At 33.8% G+C, this 23608-nt stretch overlaps 4 protein-coding genes across 4 annotated transcripts; 3 read left to right on the top strand and 1 right to left on the bottom strand.

Annotated features, from left to right (window-relative positions):
* Positions 1 to 5796: 5796 nt before the first annotated feature.
* Positions 5797 to 9939, top strand: LOC125863079 (F-box protein At4g00755-like). The gene is made up of 5 exons (XM_049543233.1): positions 5797 to 5970; positions 8149 to 8568; positions 8707 to 8876; positions 9113 to 9231; positions 9423 to 9939. The coding sequence occupies exons 1-5, from the start codon at positions 5844 to 5846 to the stop codon at positions 9736 to 9738; spliced, it is 1152 nt and encodes a 383-aa protein (XP_049399190.1). The 5' UTR covers positions 5797 to 5843; the 3' UTR covers positions 9739 to 9939.
* A 1165-nt stretch (positions 9940 to 11104) lies between these two features.
* LOC125863124 (F-box protein At4g00755-like) lies at positions 11105 to 17814 on the top strand. The gene is made up of 6 exons (XM_049543275.1): positions 11105 to 11214; positions 13469 to 13627; positions 15456 to 15872; positions 15987 to 16156; positions 16439 to 16557; positions 17463 to 17814. Exons 2-6 carry the CDS (start codon positions 13501 to 13503, stop codon positions 17569 to 17571), a joined length of 942 nt encoding a protein of 313 aa, XP_049399232.1. The 5' UTR covers positions 11105 to 11214; positions 13469 to 13500; the 3' UTR covers positions 17572 to 17814.
* On the top strand, positions 11211 to 12769 carry LOC125863132 (OVARIAN TUMOR DOMAIN-containing deubiquitinating enzyme 4-like). The gene has a single exon (XM_049543285.1). It carries the CDS (start codon positions 11584 to 11586, stop codon positions 12508 to 12510), a length of 927 nt encoding a protein of 308 aa, XP_049399242.1. The 5' UTR covers positions 11211 to 11583; the 3' UTR covers positions 12511 to 12769.
* A 645-nt stretch (positions 17815 to 18459) lies between the features above and the next one.
* On the bottom strand, positions 18460 to 22046 carry LOC125863195 (peroxisomal membrane protein 11C). The gene is made up of 8 exons (XM_049543367.1): positions 21893 to 22046; positions 19810 to 20016; positions 19599 to 19673; positions 19448 to 19522; positions 19272 to 19352; positions 19094 to 19168; positions 18812 to 18985; positions 18460 to 18701 (listed from the first exon to the last, which is right to left on the bottom strand). The coding sequence occupies exons 2-8, from the start codon at positions 19999 to 20001 to the stop codon at positions 18666 to 18668; spliced, it is 708 nt and encodes a 235-aa protein (XP_049399324.1). The 5' UTR covers positions 20002 to 20016; positions 21893 to 22046; the 3' UTR covers positions 18460 to 18665.
* Between the last annotated feature and the right edge of the window lie 1562 nt (positions 22047 to 23608).

Raw genomic sequence — 23608 nt, 5'->3', positions numbered from 1 at the left:
ATTATTTCACCAATATATATTATTATCATCCAACCTACCAGACATATTGACTCATCTCAAAATCTCATCTTTTAATAAATCAAAACGATAATTAATAAATACATATCATAATAGTTATATTAGGATTAAGAATATAAGTACATTTAATAGTTTAGAGAATATGTTTTTGTTAGCCAGTCTAAAACAACTATTTCTACTCGGTCCCGTTCAATACATACAAAATGCACTACCACAAGAAATTGGAACTATACCATTCCCATAATAAAGATAAATTACATATAATCTTGTGCTACAATCGTACCGATGGCATGTCCAATTTCCATCCTAGATTGTGAACAAAAACTTTCTACTTATAAGAACCGATGATTTAATCCTCCATGTATAAGTTAAAACTCTACACACTGAATCATCTACTATATAAGTAGACATACACAATAAACGAATATATGATCTATTAAAACTGAATAAATATTTATTCTATAATAAATATTATATCTTAACATATGATTAATAGTATATATCCCAACATATATAATGTCATGTATCATAAAAATTTAAAGGATTAAATCAACAAAAAAAAGTAGAGTTGTTGAGGAGGCATAAAACTATTATATAAAAGGTAAGATAAAAAATAATAATTAAATAATGATAAAAGTATTGAAAACCCTCTTAAATTATGTGTGAATTATTATTTTTATCCACAAACTATGGACATCATTAAAAAAACTCATTTATTTGACTAATTAAATTTAACCGATCTTGTAATATGAGTGGAATACACCACTAAATTCTCGTTAAGTTCACTCTCGATTTTTTATTTAGAACCCTATGTTCAGTTTGAGACCACTTGTTATGTTATTTATGTGGCTGATTGAGAGCTTTTTATTAACAGTCTCATTCTCCTACAAGAGTTTGAGACTATTTGCTATGTCATATAGCAGATCGAAATGTATCTATATTTAATTAATTGAATAGAGAAATATTTTTAACACTATAAAAAAATAATACAACAATACGATCACAATTCACATCAAATCAATCATTATTCAAAATTAAATTTTTCCTCAATTTTTTAGACTTATGTTGTTGTCAAGACTCAAGGGAATAGACAGGATCATTTGGGATGCAAGATTATGCAAGTCATGTTGTTGTCGAAGGAAATTTCCTACCAATTACAAATTATCAGCCTACACATTCTAAACCTTACATAAATCGGATGCAAGACAGAAAAATAAACGTGATTTTGGTTAGAGTTTTGAAAATAGAAAAAAATATATACATTTTCAGGATTTTTGCAATCGCAGCACAAATGTGGATTAATTTTCAGGTCCTTCACAATCTCTACACAAATTAATTGGTAAGTAGATTTTGAATACCAAATAGTAATACCAAAAAAACTCAACGTGTTCATTAATTAATCTTATATTATTTTTTATTACACTGCTTAATAAAAGTTCGTTATTTGTGGCTAAAGATTTTCAAAGCTACTGAAGTATACCAAAGACAAACTTGTAGGTTTGATTCTTTCTGAAAAGATCATAAACTTTTAGGTATATTCAATTATATAAGTTGCATTTAAAATACAAATTAGAAATTATTTTAAACTACTTAACACTAATATTTCTCGTCAAAAACAAAAAAATTAAAAATACATAATTGAAAATTTGAAAAAGGAGGAAAATTTCCCTAACTTTTACCATTGAAATTTCATAATTGTGTTCCAAACTTGAGAATTCTTGCATGTAAAATTCTAGTATAGTGCACTAAAGTTCGAATTTTTATTAGCAAAATTCTAAAAAAAAAAGTCCTAGGGTGATGCAATTTCAAAATCTAAGTACATTCTTATTATTTGCATGATATACTAGAGTAGATATATAAGAAGTTACATCTAAACTACTTCTTAATTTATTAAAATTTTATATACCTATTTTTAAAGGTTCGTTAAAATAGCAACATATTTCAACAAGTTATGTAAAGGTAACTTATGAGGCATGTGGTCTAACAATTTTTTTTTAAAACTTTTTTGGATATTTGGTTTAGATTTTTGAATTGTGAATTGAATTTTGGGTTTTATTTTAAAATTTATGAATTTCAAATTGAATATTAAATTTAGTATTTCGAATATCTTCAAAAATTTGAGAATTTATGTTTAATAATAATAATCAGTCCTATTCATATTGTATGTATTCAATGATAGGTCCAACATAGAATTACATAATGTGGAAGACAAGGTAGCCTTAATTCTTGTTAACTATAGAAAGTTATGTATTTCAAGGAAAAAATTATTAGATGAATATATTGAGCTTGTTAATTGTTATGATCTGTTTTAAAAAGGTTAAAAATAAAAAATAAATCTAAATTATCCAAATGATTATTCCAAATCGAACATACAAAATCAAAATTAGTTAATTTTATTTAGACTGGATTTGGATTGTAATTATTTGGTTCGAAAATTGAAATTTACATAAATTTTGAATGGCCCGAACGTTCACCCCTATTTTTTTATGATATAATTTGTCATGCTTAAAAATATAAACTTATGTCGTTCAATTTTTTTTTTAATTATTTTGATTTCATGAATTAAAATATTAAAAAAAACTATATATTTAATCTATAAAAAATATATACCACATCAAAAATCTAAACCAAATATCCAAAAAAGTTACTATTTTTTTTTTGTTTGACCCAAACTAAGCAACCCCCTAATAACAAGCATAAATAAATAAAATATAAATAACTTATTCCAACAAAATTTATTTAATTGAAGATAATATTTTTCTAAAATTATGCCGAACTAATTAAGTGATAGAAATATTTGCCTATCCCTTAAGCATAGAGCTGTCAAAATGGGTTTGACCCACTAGGCCGATTCACCCAATCTTTGAATTAGATGGAGTTAGACTCAATTTTTTCAGCCCATTTAGAAACGAGGTTTTTTAGCCCAGCCTCATTTGACCCGCTTGCCTCGTAGGCCCAATCCGCAAGCCTCAGAGGCCAGCCCGCAGGCTGTGAATTTAAAAAATATTTATTATAAATATTTTAAGTAGTGTTTTACTTGTTAAGATTTTGTCAATAAATAATTTTAAAATACCAATATAAAATCAAGACTATAATTTTTACATATTTTTTATATTTTAGGGTCATTAGCCACTAAATTTTCTTATTAGCCTAAGTCCATTACTCCATTATAACTAAGAATCTTTGACCTCTTTTACTTTTGTTTTTATGCCTAATTTTTCACTTCTCCTTTATTGTCTTGTTTATGAAAATAATGATCATGTAATGTTTTTTGCTCGGATGAAACTTATGAATGTTGTATCTTGACTATTATGTATTTATTTTGTAAATATTTACTGAAGTATGTGTAATTCATCAACGTTCGTATTCTTTCTAAGAGGAAAATATTATCCCTTTTTTGGTTGAAGGGCCAACCCGTCCCAACCCATGACCCACTTAGGACTGAATTGGACTGCTACTTTATAGGCCTTTCAATTAAAAATGTCAGTCCGTTCCAACCCATTTAACTCTCTAGCCCATTAAAANCAACACCCTCCATGCATGTGTGCACGATATTCCGTCAACTTGAAACCTGTTGCAATTGCAAGTCTTCTTTTCCAAGCATACGATATAAGTCTTCCCTTCATCACTTACTGAATGAATGTAATCAATTGACGGGACAACCTAGAATCAATACGTAATTTCATTTACACATTCTATATGAAAGTAACATACATTAAATACTTAAATAAATGAATACATAATCAACCGAATACCAGAAATATTATTTTTCTCAAAAAAAATTAACCTTTCATTAATATACATACCGCCATAAATCAGAATACGAAGCATATTCCTTCAACACTAGTATCCTGTCAATGCTATATTCTACATAGCAATTCTCTTCACTCCATTTTTTGGAATGCCAGATCAAAACTGTGATGGTAGCCATTGAATTGTATTTTTCTTAGGCGTCAATTGAAGAAGAAAGAGCAAACATAATTTTTATTTTTAAACGTATAAGAATCCTAAAAGGTAGTGGTCAGTTACATATTTAAAGTGCCAAATTTGTGGGTTTAAGGGCTGGAAAAAAGCCTTGTCAGTTACATTAACTAATTTACCTTATTTAGTGAGAAATTAATTAGAATGTATTTTTGTATTAAAAGAAAAAAAGACATATATATGGATATTGCCATTTTGTAACACAAAGTGTAGCTATTTTTTTAAAATATGATACTTATAGCTATTTCAATCGAATAACCCTAAAACTATAGCTATTTCTGTAAGTTACACTATATTTTAAGTAGTGTTTTACTTGCTAAGATTTTGTCAATAAATAATTTTAAAATATCAATATAAAATCAAGACTATATTTTTTACATATTTTTTATATTTTAGGGTCATTAGCCACTAAATTTTTTTTATTAGCCCAAGTCCATTACTTCATTATAACTAAGAATCTTTGACTTATTTTACTTTTGTTTTTATGCCTAATTTTTCACTTCTCCTTTATTATCTTGTTTATGAAAATAGTGATCATGTAATGTTTTTTGCTTGGATGAAACTTATGAATATTGTATCTTGGCTATTATGTATTTGTTTTATAAATATTTACTGAAGTATGTGTAATCCATCAACGTTCGTATTCTTTCTAAGAGGAAAATATTATCGTTTTTTGGTTGAAGGGTCAATCCGTTCCAATCCATGGCCCACTTAGGGCTAGATTGGACTACTATTTTATAGACCTTTCAATTAAAAATGTCAGTCCATCCCAACCCATTTAACTCTCTAGCCCATTAAAATTAAATTAAATTGGATTGGATCAGCCCATTTTGACAAGTCTACTTGTGCGGCAAAGAGTTGTACTTTTTCCATCATCTCATCATGTTCTGCACATATAGATCTATATTATAAAGCGGCCCACCAACCAAATCGATGAAATTTATTAATTTAAAATGCAGAAATTCTAGCGTTTTCTTCCCTGTTTGAACAAAGCTGTAGAAATAATTTTATCCACCAATTAAATTTGGAAGCTTCAGATAAATCAATTGGGTCATTGAAGCTATTGTAATGCTTTTATCTGTCCTCAACAGTTTCCATTTCTAGATTTCTTTATGCATTTATTTCTGCTCTTCTTTCTAGGGTTTTCTTCTCTTTCTTCAATTCACAAGGTACAAAGTTTCTTCCTTTTCCACTCTTTCTGTTTGTTTACATTTTTGTTCAATGCATTCTTGAATTTATTGGGTTAATCCCAGAATTCTAGATTGTTCTTGAGTTGTATGCTACTTTTTTTTTTCAGCCCCAGATTGTTAAATCTATCTATGTTTATTGTTCTTGCCTCTTTTCTACTTTCCCTCTCATTTGAATTGGTATGTAGCCTCCTCATATATCTTTATCTTTCTGGTTTTTGTCAATTGGAAAAAAATGGTGAATTCTGTGAAAGATGAGATTTTTATGTGAGTATTGACTTAACGAAAGGACCTGGTGGATATAGAAGATTCAAATAGACGACTTTGAGTAATTTGGTATTGAGGTGTAGTTAATTGATGGACTTAATGTGAAACTTTCATTCTTTGGAAGTTTCTAAAGAGAAGACATTTTACATGATCCATTTTGAAACCCAAAGCACAAGTAAAGTTGGTATTTTAAGTTCATATATTTATCTTATTTGGGATATATTTGCTGATTTAACTCTGAATTCTCTATATTAGTGTTGATAACCTTGCCGTTAACTTCCCTCTCTTTTAATAGATTTTTTGCTTATTGCATCATTTTGTTTGTGTTTGTTGACAATTATAGGTTTTGGGACTTGAAATTATATAGGGGTGTACGCTTTTGGTTGTGCCATGGAGACACGTTTTGATTTCGTGCAATGGCTGGACACTGACGTGTCTCTAGACATTATGATGCGTTTGAATGATCCAGCTGATGTGGTCCGTGCTGGCTCTGTTTCACGCCGTTGGCGCCAATTTGGTAAGCCAATCAAGGTTTCTGTCTTCCTTAATAACAGTAGTTGTATATTTAAGTGGAGAAGGGTAGAGGGGCGGGCCCATTATCCACCGAGTTTAGAAGGCTGTGATTGGTCCAAAGGACGCGTCACAGATGGATTTCTCGGTTATCAAAAAAAAAAACAGTAGTTGTAGTGTTGCCCCGATAGTTTCTTGTCCTTCAATTTTTGTTGTTGGTTGTACTTCACCTATCATATTATTTTTTGTAGTTACTGTCCTGGTACTACCTGCTGTTTTTGTTACTATCTGCTATTTCCTGTACAGCTGCTACTTTTTTTCTGGACTGCTTTGGATGATTTTTCTTGAGCCAAGGATATATCGGAAACAACCTCTCTACCCTTGAGGTAGAGGTAAGGTCTGCGTACACTCGTAACTCCCAGACCCCATTTTGTGGGGTTATACTGGTTATCATTTCTCGTGTTGTTAAATTTCACAAACCGCAGAGTTTTCCTTTGTTTCCATTACAAGACTCTTCTACTCTTGTTTCATACACTTGGTATACTTTATCCCATTACATCATGTGATTAGTGTGCATAGAGACTCATAACTACTTTATTGGCATCTAGAATTATTAAGCAATGAGTCTCTATCCTCAATTTGAATATGCCTTGATAAATATCCGGATTGAGTACAAAATAAGTGAAGTCTTGGAAAGATGAAAGGAGAGACGGATCTTTTAAAGAGTGTGCAAACCGAATCATAATCAGATTTGGTTGATTTCATGAAAGTGTTGAATACCAATCACACAATGAAGTGATGTCTGTGATGAGAAACACTGTCTGATTTATTGAGTTTCACAATTAAGATTGAACTTTGACCAAATTATTGCTATTTTTTGTTTCTACTTGGCGTTTCGTAATCGCAGGACATGCATGAGAAGTCCAGTGAGGTAGCTGTTGGATGATTCACTGAATTATTTGCATCCGGATGCATAGATAACACATCATTCATTACTTTTCCCTGCCATACGGAAAAAGTTAAATACAAAATAAGTAGAAGGAAGTTGACTAAAATAATTTCTTAAATAGTTTAGCATGATTATAAGAAATGCAAGGAGAGGTCAAATGAGGCAGCTTGTCGGATAATTTGCTAAGTTACTTGTGTCGAAGTATAGAGAACACATCGTTTATTATTTCAGTGAATTTGATGAATTAATGTATGTGAGTTGTCTCAGTCCTTGAGTAGTTGAATGCATGCATATTTGTAGGATAATTAGTGATCAACTCTCACCATCAAGTGAAATTCAGTTTCAAATGTGGTTAGGTTTTGTTTTTTTTTTTTGGGAAAACATACCAAGTGCTTGGATTTAGTTATAGGATAATTTGTTCTGTGATTGTTTTGTGAATAATTGGAGAACTTTCATCAAAGCTCTCAAACATTTGGGAACTTTCATATGGTGAAACTAATTTCAATCCAACTACATCTTTGGCCCTCTGAAATATATCTATATATAATTTCATTGGATGAAGGAAATAGACATTCCACAGTTTCTTAAAAAGAAACCTTTGGGGACAAAATGCATTTTTCAACAACTGAAAGGGTAGGATCAGCTTTTGGGCATGCCTGGGACTATTGTTCGTCCCGAAACACTAAAAAGAAACATTTTTTTTTAAAAGAACAACAATTGATTTGGCTTTGAACACAAACATTATCGCTTGTATAGTTAATATTTTATATAGTGATGACTATCTAGAAGTATCATCTTGTGATGTGATACCATACTTGGCCTTGTTAGCTTATCCTCGAATATAGTACCTGAGCTATCTAGTTGAGTGGAGCTTGCCCAGTTGCATGGTGTAAAGTAGTTAACTACTTGTTTGTATTTCTTTAACTCTTTTAATAAGCTACTATTTTGAAAATTATACTTTTCTTCTGAGTGGTGTGCAATGCAATTAAGTTATTTTGATGTTGGCACTTTACTCAGTACTGCCTTAGCACTTTACTCAGTACTGCCTTAATCTGACTTTGCTGCCTTTTTGGCTTGACGATGTGGCATCAATTTCTAGGAACTTTACAATCTCTTTCACAAGAAATTGGCTACATTAAGCCTTTCTTCGAGAAATCTTGGCATGCCAGTTTTTATCCTTGAAAGTTTGTTACCATTTGGAAGAACAAACAGGTTGATGATTTACTTTATTTGCAGTGATTACCAACGGACTCTCTAAGCTACTCTGTGTGGGGAGGTTTCAGCAGCTTTCTAGGATTGCCCTGATAACAGAACTAGATTTGAGTGCATCAGAAGCGAAAGACGTTGGGTCTAGCAATTCCAACTGGGAGACTCTAAAAAGAGACCATGAAGTTTATTCTTCTCTACTTCAAGCTATTGAATCATCAAAGTCATGTCGAAATGATTGCATAGGCTATGCAGTCAGTGCTTCAAGCACGGACAATTATCCAGATGAAAGTATTGTCAATACCTTAATCCCGATGGACAAATATCTAAATAGACCTTCCTACTGGTCAAGTAAAGGACACAGTGATCCGAATGCCCCCGAGACACTAATTTACAAATTGAAAGCTGATCTATGTGTGATCACCGAAGTTTTTATGCAACCTTTCGAAGGTGATTGAAGCTTCCTTTCAGTCACTTTTATTATCATCCTGGGGGATTAGATTCCCCTCAAATTTACAGTTTTGAGTTTCACAGGCTTCTGAAGCTTTATTTGATCCTCTTGACTAATACATAATTTTTCCAATTCAGCTTATTTCCAGCCTGGCAAGCCCATATATTCTGCAAAATCTGTTCGATTTCGATTAGGGCACCCCAAATCCTCGAAGGATGAGAGTGATCTCCTGAAAATGCCCCAGCAACAGCCTGCTGATGACAAGTTTATATGGACTTATACTTCTGAAGAATTCCCTATGACGCAGGTCTTGTTTTTTTTAACTTCTTTAGTTTTCTTCCTATAAAAGCTAATCTTATTTACTCAGTTTTCTATGTTATTGGTGGAAAAGTTTCCTGATGGTGAGAGTAGTCATAGGCTTTGTTCTGATCAAGTGTTGTTGAAAGTAAAAACTAGTCAAATTTGTTCTCAAAGTCCTTGAAAGGGGTGTATAGACTAATTTGCATTCAGAGGAGAATTGACAGATCAAACTTTAATGGCCAGGAAAAATGCTTTCAGCGGTTCAACCTGCCAGAACCTGTGCTTTGCGTTGGTGGATATCTGCAGATTCAACTTTTGGGCAGAGTTCAGAGACAAGAAATGGACGACTTGTTTTACATATGGTTTGTGTTCATCTTTTCTCTCTTTGATTGAAAGGTCTACTTACTATTTACTGCTCTATCTATCAGCAAGTTGTTGTACTGGACTTGCATTGCATTACTGACCCAAAAAACTGTATTGTAGTGTTTTATAACAAGGCTGGTTGACTGTAATCATAAATGTGATTTTGATGATATTTCATTCTTATGTGCAGTGTTAGTCATGTAAGAGTCGTAGGGAGACCTCTGGGCCCTGCATTCGACATAGAGGTCCTAGAGCCGTCTCAAGAATTTGTGTTGAAGTACAATCGAGATGTTTTTGGATGCATGTTGCAAAGCTTGACTAATGGAGGTCATCAAGACTCAAATATTCCTCCAACACTATCAGATGACCTTGTGGTTGATGCTGGCATTGTGGAGTTCTTTTTACAGAACCACCATCCAGGTTTCGAACTCATGGGATGGGGGGACGACGACGAAGAGGATGATGATGATGATGATGATGAAATGGATGAAGTGGGATTTTTGTAATTTAACATCGCGATTAATGCAAGTTCGTTCGCTTGTCTTTGATGGTCCTTAATTAAGTAGTTTTCCAGCAGTTCTTTCTGTACTTAAAAGTTTTAGAGCTGCATAAACCCTTATGGATGAAACTGTATTTTTGTTGAGATGCTTCTACTTTGCTTTTGCACATTTTTCAATAACAAATCAGTAAAGAGATGCATTCTCCTTCATGCAAATGACATTTTCATTACTGTTTGCTTTTACACATACGGTAAGTGAGGCTTCCTCAGTGTCACTGAATTGAGGTTATTAGAAACAACCTTTCTACCTTAAAAAAATATAAATTATCTCTGCACTTTGATTTTGTGAAATTACACCGAGTATTATGCAGAATTTCATATTGCTAATTGGATGTTATATTAACGATCAATCTATCCATTTTTGAAATTGTCTTACTTAGCAATAATCCAATACTCGAGGGTTGTTTGGTTTTATCCTGAAATTATAGTTTCAGAATTATAAAAAGCTTATTTGGATGGTTGTTACTTATTACATATCAACAATTTTCTAAAACATTAGAGTATTTAAAAAGGGATATAAAGTTATGATACCAATAAAAATAAACAACGGAAAAGGGTCAAAATTGCCCTCGAACTATATGAAATAGACCATTTATATCCTTCGTTACATTTTGGGATAAAAAATGCCCCTGCTGTTATCCTAAGAGAGCGGCAACAACAGTCCCCACAAAAGCCCAGAAAATCGTCACTAAAAGTTTTTAACATTAAATTCTAATTTTGTGTTCTTTTCTTCATTGTTTTTAAAAAACCAAATATGATATCGATTAAGTAGGAGTTTGAAGACACTATATGTTTTATTTTTATGTCATATGTAAATGTATAAAATGTACAATGATGCATTATATATATATATAGTAGGAGATTTGAATCGAGAAGTAATTTTGATTATTTTTCGTAATAATATTGGATGTTTTTAATATGGATATTGCAAGTTATTTATTTTAGAAAATTAGGTCGCAATTGAAAATTAATTATCATATTTTTTTGTTGAAAAAATAGGTTTTACTAGCGAATGATTGTTGGATCCTTAGTCGCCACTAAAAATCACTCATAACCTTTAGTGGCAATATTTTGGGATTTTGGTCAAGTTCCTTTGTAGTGAATCTTAATTGATAATGCTTAGGTGGAGGGATTATTCCCATGTGGCTTGTCACGTCACTAAAAAATTGGGGTGTTAACTCTTGAGGATATTTGTGGTCTCCTGGGATAACTGCGGGGTATTTTTGATCCCAAAATGTAATGAAGGATATAAATGGTCTATTTCGCATAGTTCAGGGCAATATTTACCCTTTTCCAAATAAACAATATTACTTTGTTTTGGATAAAGTAAGATACGAGCCCTCCCAATAGAGTTTTGGTATTTGAGGAAAACACAGCGGCTTTGTATCAGATTCGTAGACGGTAAACTTTCCCTTCTCTAAAGGTTAGCCTTTTCTCATCTGGGTTTTTTCGCCTAGAAGCACAAGCTACTGTCTTAGTTTTCATCTACAAATTAGGGATTTCATTTGGTTCTTGTAACTTGTCTGTTAATTGATTTGTTTCCCGTTTGAGCAATTTTTCTGGGTTCATAGAGGTGTAAGTTTGTCTTCTGACCAGGATTATTGCACTTGTGTATGTATAACTGTTGTCGGTGTATCCAAAACCTATGGCCCTAACAAGCACAAGACCGGGCTGGTTAGTTGGATAAAGCCAGAGCCTTGAATTTTGGCCTCTTCCAGACCATACCTAGAACCTTCTCGCACTAAAAAAGAGGGAGATACATAGATTTGTTTTTGCTTCTGTAAGAACATAAATGGCAAGCCGCTTCTGTAATATTGTTTTGCAATCACCATCCAGCTCATTACGTTTTTATATTTCAACCAACCCTGCAAAATTTACTATTTCTGCACCCAGGTCAAATTGTATCTCATCATCAATCAACTTTGAGGGATCCCAAAAGAGATGTGTTGGGTATACTAACTCCAACCTGAAGAATAGCTGCCGCTCGTTAACGTTTACAACTGCTGCGAGTCGCAGGAATGTGTGCTGTGATATTTCTTTTTCGTCCCAAAATGTGAATATGAGGCTTTTCTTACCTACTCAATCGAAGTTTCACAAATTTGGGTGTAATTCTGGACAGCGAAATCATTCATCTGCAGGTTTATTTATTGGATTTTTAGTCTGCTGCTCTGCCTCTGAACCAGTACATGCTGAAGCATCAGGAGGAAGTATGGGAGATAGCTGTGATTCCTCAACCACTGGCTATTCACATGGAAAGAAGGTCTATACTGACTATTCTGTAATTGGTATACCTGGAGATGGAAGATGTTTATTTCGTTCTGTTGCTCATGGTGCTTGTGTAAGGTCAGGAAAGGCCCCTCCTAATGAGAACCTACAGAGGCAATTAGCAGATGAATTGCGGGCCAGAGTGGCAGATGAATTTATAAAGAGGAGAGAAGAGACCGAATGGTTCATCGAAGGTGATTTTAACACATATGTTGCCCAAATAAGGAATTCTCATGTGTGGGGAGGTGAACCAGAACTTTTGATGGCTTCTCATGTTCTCCAGATGCCAATTAGTGTTTACATGTATGACCAGGACGCAAGTGGCCTGATTTCTATTGCTGAATACGGGCAAGAATATGGCAATGACAATCCTATTAAGGTTCTGTATCATGGATTTGGTCATTACGATGCATTGCACATTCCCGGGAAGAAAGGACCAAGATCAAAACTTTAAACTGCATTTTCATTATAAATGTTTATCTTGGAGGAGAAGAGACGATGCACAGGCTTTTGAGCTATGTTATTGTCTAGAATGTAACAAGTAGGGTCTTCTAAAAAAGAATGTAACAAGTAGACTTAATGTGAATTGTCAAGAGAGGGGTTTCTGAATATGTGCTCTCTAGGAGTTTCCAGGAGTTTGTGTTCTTCCCTTGATGAATCATGTAATCTTTACCATTTTTCCTCCCCATTTATCTGTCAAGTCGAGTTCTGAAGTATCTGTTTAATACTCAGTGCTTACAGATAACTCAGAAATTAGTTTATCCATGAACAAAGTTTTGAGGCTTCTAAAGTTTACACAGTAAATGCAGCCATTGTGATGTCATTTCCACTTCTAAAATAGGGTGGAAACAGTGGCCATTTTCTCTATCCCTGTATGCATGTTGTTCCATTCTCTAGGTTTTGTTTGTTTCTTCAATACAACAGGTACCATGTCCCTTCCCTTCCTTTTCTACTCTCTGCTGGTCTTTGTGTTTAATTGGCCTTCATTCTTTTGTTGAATTTTGTGGGTGAACTCCAGATGCGCAGGTCATTCTTGGTTGCATGCTACTTTTCGTTCCTTTTCTTAATGCACCTAAGTGTTAGTATTTTCCCTATGCTTGTCTTTCTTGCCTCATTTTTGCTTTCTCATTTCATTGGTTAGATGGTTTCCAGATTTTTCATCTTGGTGTTTTTGAATTGGAAAATTGGTTAATATATGAAGGATGAGAATTTTTATGTGTGTTTTGACTTGATGCGGGAGTTTCATTCCTTGAAAGCAGCTTAAGCGAAGCCATTCTCGTGAGCCTTTCAGTAGGCCCAAGAACAAATATAAACTGGCTTTAGTTTTATCTATTTTACTTACTTCCTCTCTATCTTTTTCAATATAAATAATTTTGCTGATTGCATGAATTATGTATTTTGTGATGAATCAGGGTTTGGAACTTTTGATTAGATTTGCTTTGGTATGGAGACGCATGTTGATTTTGTGCAATGGCTTGAAACTGACATGACTCTGAACATTCTGATGCGTTTGGATGATCCAGCTGATGTGGTCCGTGCTGCCTCTGTTTCATGCCTTTGGCGCCAGTTTGGTGTGTCGTTCAAGCCTTGAGTTTTTCCTTTAAAGCAGTTATTGCCTTGTTTAGTACTTTATTTAGGCTGTGAGACTGAAAACCTGTTCTCTTTTTCATCTCATCATAATACTACACTCTTAACAGTGTTATGTTTCATAAATGATATGTCATAGATTGCATTTTCCTATTTCCATTCTCTTCTAGTCTTTTACCTATGCTTGCTATATTTAGTGTGCCTAAGATCTCATAGTTGACTATCTTTCATTCTTTCATCATTATAAATACTTAAGTAAAGACCCTTTCTGCATTGATAACATTTTCTTCCTTTGCATCTACACCTACTATGAGCATTGACGCTAAATCTTCAATTTGAATATGCCTGGAATGAGCACAAATAAGTAGAGCCTAGAAAAAGGAAGGAGAATCCTCTTAAGGGTACAGCCAACCAATCATGATCAAATTTCTTTGATTTTTTATCAAAATACCAGGTGCAAATTAATTAATGCATGCGACAAGAACATTGTATAAGAGAACCTCTTGAGGTTCAAAATGTAAGGTTAGACCTTGACCAAATTGCCTGATCCCTTTTGTTTGTCCTGCTATCTACAAATATGATGTCTAGTACCATCGGAAATTTTTATACAAGTTGAAATACTGCAATACGTTTCCAACCTTGGCTGTGAAGACCTCTAATATACCTTCGTTTCTTGTGTCCCTGTTTCTCTTTTATATTTTAGAAACTTCGCATAGATCTTCCTTTTTTCCACAATTCCTGATTCTTAATGACTTGATGCCTGAGTGGCTAAGTAAGGAAGAATTGTGATAGATATTTCATGAACACCAAATTAATTAGTCCTTGAATTTGAATCCTTTTTGCATTAGATCAACAGGGCTTTCAGATTAAAAAAAAATTTGGTTTGTCTTTTTCTTTTCTTCTTGGGGTTGGTGAGTGTTGGGATTTGGTTCTATGAATTGGTTTTGGGGTTGCTTTACGAGGAGTGGTTTTGGGGTAAAAGTGTAGAACTTTCTCAAAAGGTCTAAAACATTTCAAAACTTTCATATAGTGAAATTAATTTTTTTTTACTGAACATGTTTTTTAAATAAAGATTCTCTTTTCGGTTGAAGGAAAAAGATTGTTCCAGGAAGAGAAAGTAAAAAGGGAAAGAATCTTTTGGGGACACAATGCAATTCTGCAAAAGCTGAAAGAATACCCCTGCTTGAGGCTCCATTGTTTCCATCTCAAACTACTTATATCCCGGTTTCCAGTTCTCTAGAAACATTGATATGTTTACTTCAGAACTAAAAACAGTTGACTTCTCTATGGATACGAACACCATCATTTTTTGGATTGCTATATTGATGGATCTCTCAAGAAGTATAATCTAGTTGTGTGATGGCACACTTGGCCTTTTTGTTTGTCCTCAAATGTCACCTGATCTATCTAGTTGAGTGTAGCTTGTCCATTTGCATGTTGTAAATTTTCTTTTGAGTTTGTATCCAGTAATTAATTAATTGGGGGTAGTATTTTGTAAATAACTCTTTTTTATTTGATAAATTACTAGTTGGAGACACTATACTTGCATATCATTTTTTCTTTCTGTGGTTGGTGTGTGGTGTAACTAATTTATGTTGAAGTCGAGAACTTAGTGACTGTATCTTGGTCTGTCGGCCTTCCAATTTCATCACTTCCCCTGTCATTTTGACGGGGCATCAATTTCTTAGAATTTCTTTCATACAGAAACCTGATGCTGTAATGAGCATTTATTCAAGAAATTTAGGGATGCCATTTTTTGCTTCTTGAATATGGGAGAATGAATGAGTTGAAGGTCTACTTATTTGTTTGCAGTGGCTACAAATGGAATTTCCAAGCAACTGTGTCTGAGAAAGTTTCCGCAGCTTTCTAGCATTACACGTATAACAGAACCAGATTTGAGAGTAGCAGAAAGAAAAGTCGAGTCTAGCAATTCCAGTTGGGAGGCTCTAAAAAGAGACCATAATGTTTATGCTTCTCTTCTTCAAGATATTGAAACATCAAACTCACGCTCAAGTGATTGCATGGGTCATGCAGTCAGGGCTTCAAGTACGGACCGTTATCCATTTGAAGGTATTGTGAATACTCTAGCTCCATCAGACAGATATGGAATTGGGCCTTCATATTGGTCTAGTATAGGGCACAGTGATCCCAATGCTCCCGAGACACTAATTTACAAATTGAAAGCTGATCTTTGTTGTATCTCTGAAATTAACCTACAACCTTTTGAAGGTGATTGTTCTTTCTCTCTTATCTTCACCTTGTGGCACTAGATGCCCTCTTGACCACTCATGATCAGACTTCCAAAGTTTTTGGCACTCTTTTACTAATATGTTTGCAAATCAGTTTATTTCCATCGAGGCAGGCCCATATACTCCGCGAAATCTGTTCGATTTCGATTAGGACATCTCAAATCCTCAAGAGAAAAGAGTTATCTTCTGCACTTCCCCCAGCTACAGCCTGCTGATGACAAGTTTATATGGACATATACCTCGGAAGAATTCCAGATGAGACAGGTGCAGTTATTAACTTTACTTTTCCCAACACAGGTGATCTTATTGACTAAATTGTGGTTTTACTGGTGGAGGCACATATAAGTTTATTCTGGTCGTAGGTGGAACAGTTCCAACAATAAAAAGAAGTTGTGGAAGAGTTCACCACTGATAAGGAGCCAAGGCATCTAAGTCTTGTCATAAAGTAAATAGTAAACTAGGTTAAACATCATCTACAGGCCTTTCAAAGGAGTGTCATAGAGTAATTTGCATAGAAAAATTAACAGATCAAACTTTGATGGTCAGGAAAACCGCTTGCAGCAGTTCAAGTTACCAAAACCAGTGCTTTGTATTGGTGGATATCTGCAGATTGAACTGTTGGGCAGAGCTCAGAGATGTGACATTGACAACTTGTTTTACATATGGTTAGTGTTCAGTTTTTTCCTGTCTTGAATGTGTTTCGTATTTATTGGTTTATCCATTAGCAAGATTTTGTTGCTGTCTTGTCTATGTATTACTGATTAGGCTCGAGTAACTAATTTCATTTGTCAAAGAAATTGAAACCCATATTTTCTCTTCAAAACATACATTTCTTATTCAAGAAATGAGGCCTAAATTTGTAAATTTTGAAAGAAACTAGAGAACAATGCAACTTCGTTGGACAATTTTGAAAGAAACTAGAGAACAATGCAATTTCTTTGGATATTCAATTGCCTCTAATACTAACGAATATCGATCTATACTCGAAATGTTCCTTTTTCCAGTTTTCCTTATCTAAGTCCATGTTTACCACTCACCAACATCTTTCTTTTAGACAAAAGAAAGACTCATCCTTTTTGGTTATACTATGCATTCTTCTATTTCCCCTCATTCTTCTGTATGGCATTGTGAAGGAACTTTTTGTTTTCCATAGTGACTATCAATATTCACTACTTCCCAGTTTATTTACAACCCAAATTACTGAATGGAGTAAGATTTAAGAAAAATTTCCAATCATCTAGGAAACATGAAACAGACTAGGAGGAAAAATAATAATAATAAAAAAAGTGCTCCTGATCATCACTCCAAGGTAATTAATATCTCAAGAAACACTGGTAAGCATAAATTAGGTGTTCATCAAGAAAAATGGAAATTATTCAATCCTGCTTGAATTTAATATCACAAAAAGCAGAAAAAGGAAACACAGTTTTCACTGGAAACTAGGATTATTTCAGATATAAGAAGTGGTGTAATTGTGAATACTAGCGTAGAAGTTACTAACTTGTTTTATCAAATGTCAGTGCTTGTTGCTTTCGTATGTGATCTGAAAACTGTTGATTCATATGTGCAGCATTAACTATGTGAAAGTGAGAGGACGACCACTCAGTCCTGCCTTTGGTGTACAGAACATCGAACTGTCTGGAGACTTTGTGCTCGAGTACAAGAGAGGGTTTCTTTAGTCCATGTTGCAAAGCTTGTCTAATAGGATTCATCCAAGATTCCAAAAACATCCCAACAAAGTAGTGCTTGGAATTACCTGCTGGGCTTTGGACCTATGCAGCGGAATGATGAAGGCAATTAAATGGACCAAATTTTTTTTTGGTGTGTTTTGATATGAAAGAGAACCTTGTCTGATAGTTAACTTGAAATAGTTTTTAACATTTTACAAAGTAATGGATAGTGAGACGTGAAGTTTCTTCTGGAAAATGTATTCCTCCATTCCTAACACCCTTTGCAACTTAAAGTTATGATTTTCTTTTCATTTAGTTTTCTACATCACTTTCCAAGTAAATACCCTCCATTCTCTAAGATGGTTTTGTTACTACATAGTTCTGCAAGATTTTACACATGTTAACCAAAGGAATTATGCTTCCAAAGTAACTTTGGTTTTCTAGTTCAGATGAGACTTTGCGCTCTCTCTTACTATATATGGTACAAAATAGGGAAGAGAAGGGAATGCATCGAGGGAGCAAACCGGACAATTACATTTTCCCTTGTCCCTCCTTGAGATAAGCCCTTGCAATTGACCGATGAATAAGAGAACTAAGCTGGCCTAAAATGCACGACCTAATTAAGCACCATTTCGAAACTATGCGCTTTAATTTTCTTTTAGGTTACACTAGATCCATGGAGTCAATACACTTACCTCAGGAGAATGTGTTTCTTATTTTTAATACAAATCATGTCGAACTTTATTCTCTTGAAAGGGGAATTGGCATTCGGCCTCTTGTAACTTCTGTCTAAATACAAATCTAGTCCACTATCTGAGAGTTTCTCACTCCTAGACACTTAAGACACTTGGATTTACTGTTGACTACGATCTAGAAATCTTCTTGCAGTACAATAGCTGGCCTTGAAATGCCATACCATTAAAATGTAGTGAATCTAAGACACATCATGTCATTATTAAAGTTCTGTACCAAAATGAAAGATGCAGTAAACAAGGTGAAATACTGTAACATGTAGACAAACTGCTGAGACCTCATAAGCAGTATGCATAGCATAAATAATTATTCTAGTGGTATTTGGAATTCATCAACAGCATTAGAGCCTTTCACGATGTCTTGGCCTTTGGCGGTGCTGGGAGCAACTGCACAAGGAAAATAAGACATCTCAATACACTGGCACTAGAAGTTTTGATGAAAGACTTTCTTGAAGTTAGGTTAATCTAAGGCATAAAAAAGTTCTGATAACATGTACCTGATAACATGATATCAAGGAGCTAACAAATCCAAAGGCTCCTGTTACGCGAGGAGTGACTTTCTTAGGTGCCAATTGGAGCAATCCGACAGCAACTACTATATCAATGCCTGCTTTAATCAGGGCTAGAGACCTCTCATTTGACTTCTGAAGCTTAATCCGGTATTGCTCATTCTACAATGCAAAATCCACCAAATATTACTAATGTAGAATAATCTTAAAAGCAAAACTCCACAGTGCTACCAAATAACCATAATGCATGATTGCTTGGAATTGACAAACCTTGTATTTGTCGCTATTCTTGAGTTCCTTCTCCAGTTTTTTCATTGATGCAGAAAGTCTTCCAATCTCCCCAATCTGGGGTAACAAACTGTGAGACAATCTATTGGCATAAAAGCAAACACTAGGAACAATGATCAAGCACTAATTTCACATGCTGAATAGTAAGATGAGAAGTAACCTCCACTAATGTAGTACATATCGAAGAACCCATCCAACAAAAGAGAGAGATCCTGCCAAGTAACTCGGTGCGTTCTTTGTTCTGTGTAAAAAAAAACAAGAATTTTAGGACATTTTCCCTTCATTGTCTCATCTCTATAGAAACGGAACGACTACGTAATATAAAAGATTTAATACCTTGTAAATGCCTGTCCTTCCAAGCCACACAAATTGATCCAGAAACAAGAAAGTTGATAGCAATGCATTTTTAGACTGAAATCACCAGCACTGTTAGACAGGTAACACGAGAATTAAAAAGAGATCACAAGAAGAGAGAGTCGGTGTTTACCTTCCCCAGCAAGATGAGTGGAAGTGGGGTTCCTGGGGCAGGTGGACTAATAAGCCCATGCAGATCATTGATAAACTGTAGCAGTAAAGGACACGAGACTCAAAATCATAATAGCTAATGGTGAAAATAAACGCTATTATATAGTACGTACCACTGTTTGAATAAAGAAAATCCCTTAATATGAATATGCAATATTGCACTGTAACCTAACCTTGAAAAGACGGAATACTTTCCTTGCTAAGCTAGTTGATTTGTCAACATTTTGAGCAGTGCCAGGCTCTCCATTACTCAGGAATTTTGAACCATACTGTATTGCCCTGCATATCTTGTCTCTTGCCTCTGCTTTGTTTAAGTACAAGACTGCAAGCGCAAGTTCTGCTCTGGCTGCATCCAAGGCACTCATTTTACTCTACAAATACTGCAAAATAAGAATTGCACAAGGTTAATATAATAAGGAAACTGGATATGTGATAGGAAGACAAGATACAGCCCTTGAGATGCTCTTACCATTTCTCAGAAGCAAACTAATTACTTCTCTCATAGACAACCATTTTATATTTGTTGCAAAGAAACGTAACAAACTACAATGAGCCCCTAGAGTGTGCCCATAATTCTGGGTGTGTAGATTACTCTGAGCAAGTGTATGTCCATTGCTTGTAAGTTCCCCATTCAAAAAGGAATAGATGGAAGTAAAAGAAAATCACCAGTTTTTTTTTTTTTGGAGAAAAGCTACTACTCGAGAAACCGACTTGACACCTTAAATACAGGAGAAACTAATAAGATTCAGATAAGAGTTTGAAACCAAGATGTCAAATGACTCTAGATAACCAAAGAAGTAATATCAGTGATGATGATGATAAAGGGCACGCATCTCAATTCCTTCATAATATTCGTATGATAAGAGAGGAAGAAACACATTCTATGAGCTAAGCAAACTAAGGTTCTTCCATTAAACTATCTGGAAGAAGATAACCTTTATAGCAATTTAACAATGAATACCATAGACCGTGTCTTTTTGTTTTGGATATCTTGAGGTTAGAATTTCACTCATGCAGTTGAATCATGATTTTAGTGCGTAAACCAGGTTTTCAATACTTAGGGCATAAGTAGTTCAGTATGTCCACTTTTCCTTTCCCTGGAGATGGAAAGCTTAGCAGAAACAGGAGAGGGTTTATTCTATCTCTCCTGGTCCTTCGAGTTACCTCTTTTTTCATCACAGAAATTATTACTTAAGACACAAAGGAATGCTGAAACAAAGTCTATTTAGCTTATGGAGGGATCTTTTTTATCAACTCCTGCACATTGCATTTGTTTATAACAATCAGGTTTCATGTTCTTTTGTTTCTATTTAGCAACTATCAGGTTTAAATGGATTCTATCCAAGCTTTTACGGGCAATCTTAAATATATCTTGTTCATAATCCTTCCCTCACGACCCCAGTATTTTGTCTCAGTATCACAAATTTTTTTTGCTAGTTTGGCAAAAGCCATCAACCACATACTCCTCACCCAATTTACCTAAAGTGATACACCCCCAAGTTCCTATTTCCACATCGTGAATCGTTATACATACCAATAGATTAACTCAGGCTACATAAACAGAACAGGATGGCAGAAGAGTAGACTTTCCAACCAGCTCACATATTTTATCATACATTCTCAAGAACAAATGAACTGAAAACTCCTAGACTCATAAAATTGTATGAAAAGCATTAAATTGTATGAAAAGAAAAGACACACATCTTTGTCATAGGGACTCATAAACATCAAGATATATGTATACATCTGAAACGAATCACAGAAAGTTAGTACAAAAAATGAAACTACTAATAATTAATTAAAAATTCAATCTTTTTGTAGAAAGTAAGCACGACCCAGTAATTAAAGATTCATTAGAATACAAACCAAAAACCCAGTAACTAAAAATCCAACACAGCAATCAGACAAAATATTAAGCCAAAAACCAAGAATTAAGGATCCAATAGAATAAAAAAAAACTATTAAACTGAAACCCCCAGTAATTGAAGATTCAATAGAATCGAACCAGATATAATTAGGATTCGCAACACGTGTAACTTTTCAACAATACATGAATCCCATAAATTGGGACCAAACAAAATCAATTAAAAAGAGCATTTGCCGATTGACAGATAAAACAAGAAAGAAGAAAGAGTCAATTTTAATACCTGTTAAGAGATAGGGTTCGTGAATTGAATCAAAAAAAGAGAGAAGAAGATCTACTTTGTAAAGCAAGAAAGTTTATATATATATATTATATGGATAGAGTTGGCTTACGGGGATTCGTGCCACAGCGTTTTGCCTTGAAATTTACACCACCTAAAAAGGAAACAGTTTATGGTAGCGTCTGAGCTGCTTGTTCAATCTTGTAATATTGCTTTCATTATACAATAGGCCGTCTTGTTGATAAGGCCTTGCTTGGTCCTCCAAAATTACGTTATTAACGTTAAATATACTCAAATTTATACTGTGTTCGAAAGTAATTAGGACGTATATCAAAACTTACTTAATAAATTATATGTCAATAATTAGATGACATAATATTATTATATGATAGCCTATATAATTAAAAGTCTCTAAACGACTACATTATTATGCTATGAGAATAAGGATCTTCAATTTATACCCCTCCAAACTTTTCAGGAAAGAATAACCAAATATGTAAGAGACTTATTTTTCCTTTCAGGAAAGTAAAAACAATTATGATAATGTTTTAACTTTTTTGTAAGGAAAAACTAAAACTCAAATATGAAAAAAAAAATCAGGGCAAAACTCTAACAGTATTTACTTTTTATACTCAATCAACTCTTATTTATCATATAAAAAAATATTAATTGTCGCGTTACCAAGTTGGGTTGGGGTCAATGGTGGAATTAAAATTTTCTCGAGTTGTGAAAATAAAAGAAATAATTATTTAGTAAATTATCTTCTTAGAAAAATCTTACACCAATATAAATATCAAAATAATTACATATTCAGTAAAATTTCATAAATAGAATCTTGGGAGAATAGAAGCGTGCGAACTTTATTAATGATAAATAAATGTTGTTATTTCAACTAGCGATATGAGTTGCGTACTGATGCGGTGCACACTGCACAGCAAAGATAAGTTTGTAATTGTGATAGGCTTAGAGCGTCAGCTAAGGTCTGTTTTTCTTCTTGTGGACTCCACTAAAAAATAAAAAAACGCATGATGTAATAATGTGTGTTTTAATAATAGGAAAAAGGAAAACATTAAAAAGAAAGAAACATGTTTATTCCATTAAATATTGCACTCCAAATATACTATAGCTAGAATTCAACTATTTAATGAATTCCTATTCTCTCTGCTATATGCATGTTTCATCTATTTATTTATTTATTTCTTATTTCCTTTTCCTCAGAACATAATCAAATTTAAAGAGATATATTGAAGATGTGAATTATTAAGCATTTATTGAGAGACATTTGAGATCATTTCCATTTAATGTGATTGACAATGAAATTGTACTAGAAAAACATATATGAATGAATCTGTAAATTATGTGTAATAGTAAAGTATTTAATACAATAAATCAAACGTTCCAAACAAAATAATGTCAGCATTACTAATTCTCTGGCTCTCTCTATGCTGTAAAACATTATGTTAGAAATGTACGAATGACACTTGAGTTCAAATTTAAGATCTTTATTATGGACATGTAAATTTGATTATGATTTATATCAGACGTTGATCATCTTCAAGGGTTAGCTTGTATGAGTTGATACTGATGATTACTTAAATGTCAAAGAAAAAGCCAAATTTGTTGTGGGGCTGGCTACTTGCCAACCCCCTTCAATGTGCTGATTCTGATGCACAACAAACTCAATCTTCATGTGACTCACTTTCTGAAGCAACAAAAACCTAGAAGCATGACAGCTATGGCTACATCCCACAAAAATATTACAGCCATTCACTATTTTTGGAATCTTAAAGATATCATTCCGGAGTTTGGCAGTTGGTCGGAATGTACC

The sequence above is a fragment of the Solanum stenotomum genome, chromosome 1 (genome assembly GCF_019186545.1).
Source record: "Solanum stenotomum isolate F172 chromosome 1, ASM1918654v1, whole genome shotgun sequence".
Classification (NCBI taxonomy): Eukaryota; Viridiplantae; Streptophyta; class Magnoliopsida; order Solanales; family Solanaceae; genus Solanum; species Solanum stenotomum.
This window is presented reverse-complemented; position numbering and strand designations above follow the sequence as displayed.

Excerpts from the sequence above, each read along its gene's own strand:
- LOC125863079 (XM_049543233.1), top strand. The coding sequence starts at position 5,844 with ATGGAGACACGTTTTGATTTCGTGCAATGGCTGGACACTGACGTGTCT. Across the intron at positions 8,569-8,706 it reads TTTTATGCAACCTTTCGAAG|CTTATTTCCAGCCTGGCAAG; the intron begins GTGATTGAAGCT and ends TTTCCAATTCAG. Across the intron at positions 9,232-9,422 it reads GACGACTTGTTTTACATATG|TGTTAGTCATGTAAGAGTCG; the intron begins GTTTGTGTTCAT and ends TCTTATGTGCAG.
- LOC125863132 (XM_049543285.1), top strand. The coding sequence starts at position 11,584 with ATGGCAAGCCGCTTCTGTAATATTGTTTTGCAATCACCATCCAGCTCA.
- LOC125863124 (XM_049543275.1), top strand. The coding sequence starts at position 13,501 with ATGGAGACGCATGTTGATTTTGTGCAATGGCTTGAAACTGACATGACT. Across the intron at positions 15,873-15,986 it reads TAACCTACAACCTTTTGAAG|TTTATTTCCATCGAGGCAGG; the intron begins GTGATTGTTCTT and ends TTTGCAAATCAG. Across the intron at positions 16,157-16,438 it reads AAGAATTCCAGATGAGACAG|GAAAACCGCTTGCAGCAGTT; the intron begins GTGCAGTTATTA and ends TTTGATGGTCAG.
- LOC125863195 (XM_049543367.1), bottom strand. The coding sequence starts at position 20,001 with ATGAGTGCCTTGGATGCAGCCAGAGCAGAACTTGCGCTTGCAGTCTTG. Across the intron at positions 19,674-19,809 it reads AAGTATTCCGTCTTTTCAAG|TTTATCAATGATCTGCATGG; the intron begins GTTAGGTTACAG and ends TTACTGCTACAG. Across the intron at positions 18,986-19,093 it reads AGAATAGCGACAAATACAAG|AATGAGCAATACCGGATTAA; the intron begins GTTTGTCAATTC and ends TTTGCATTGTAG.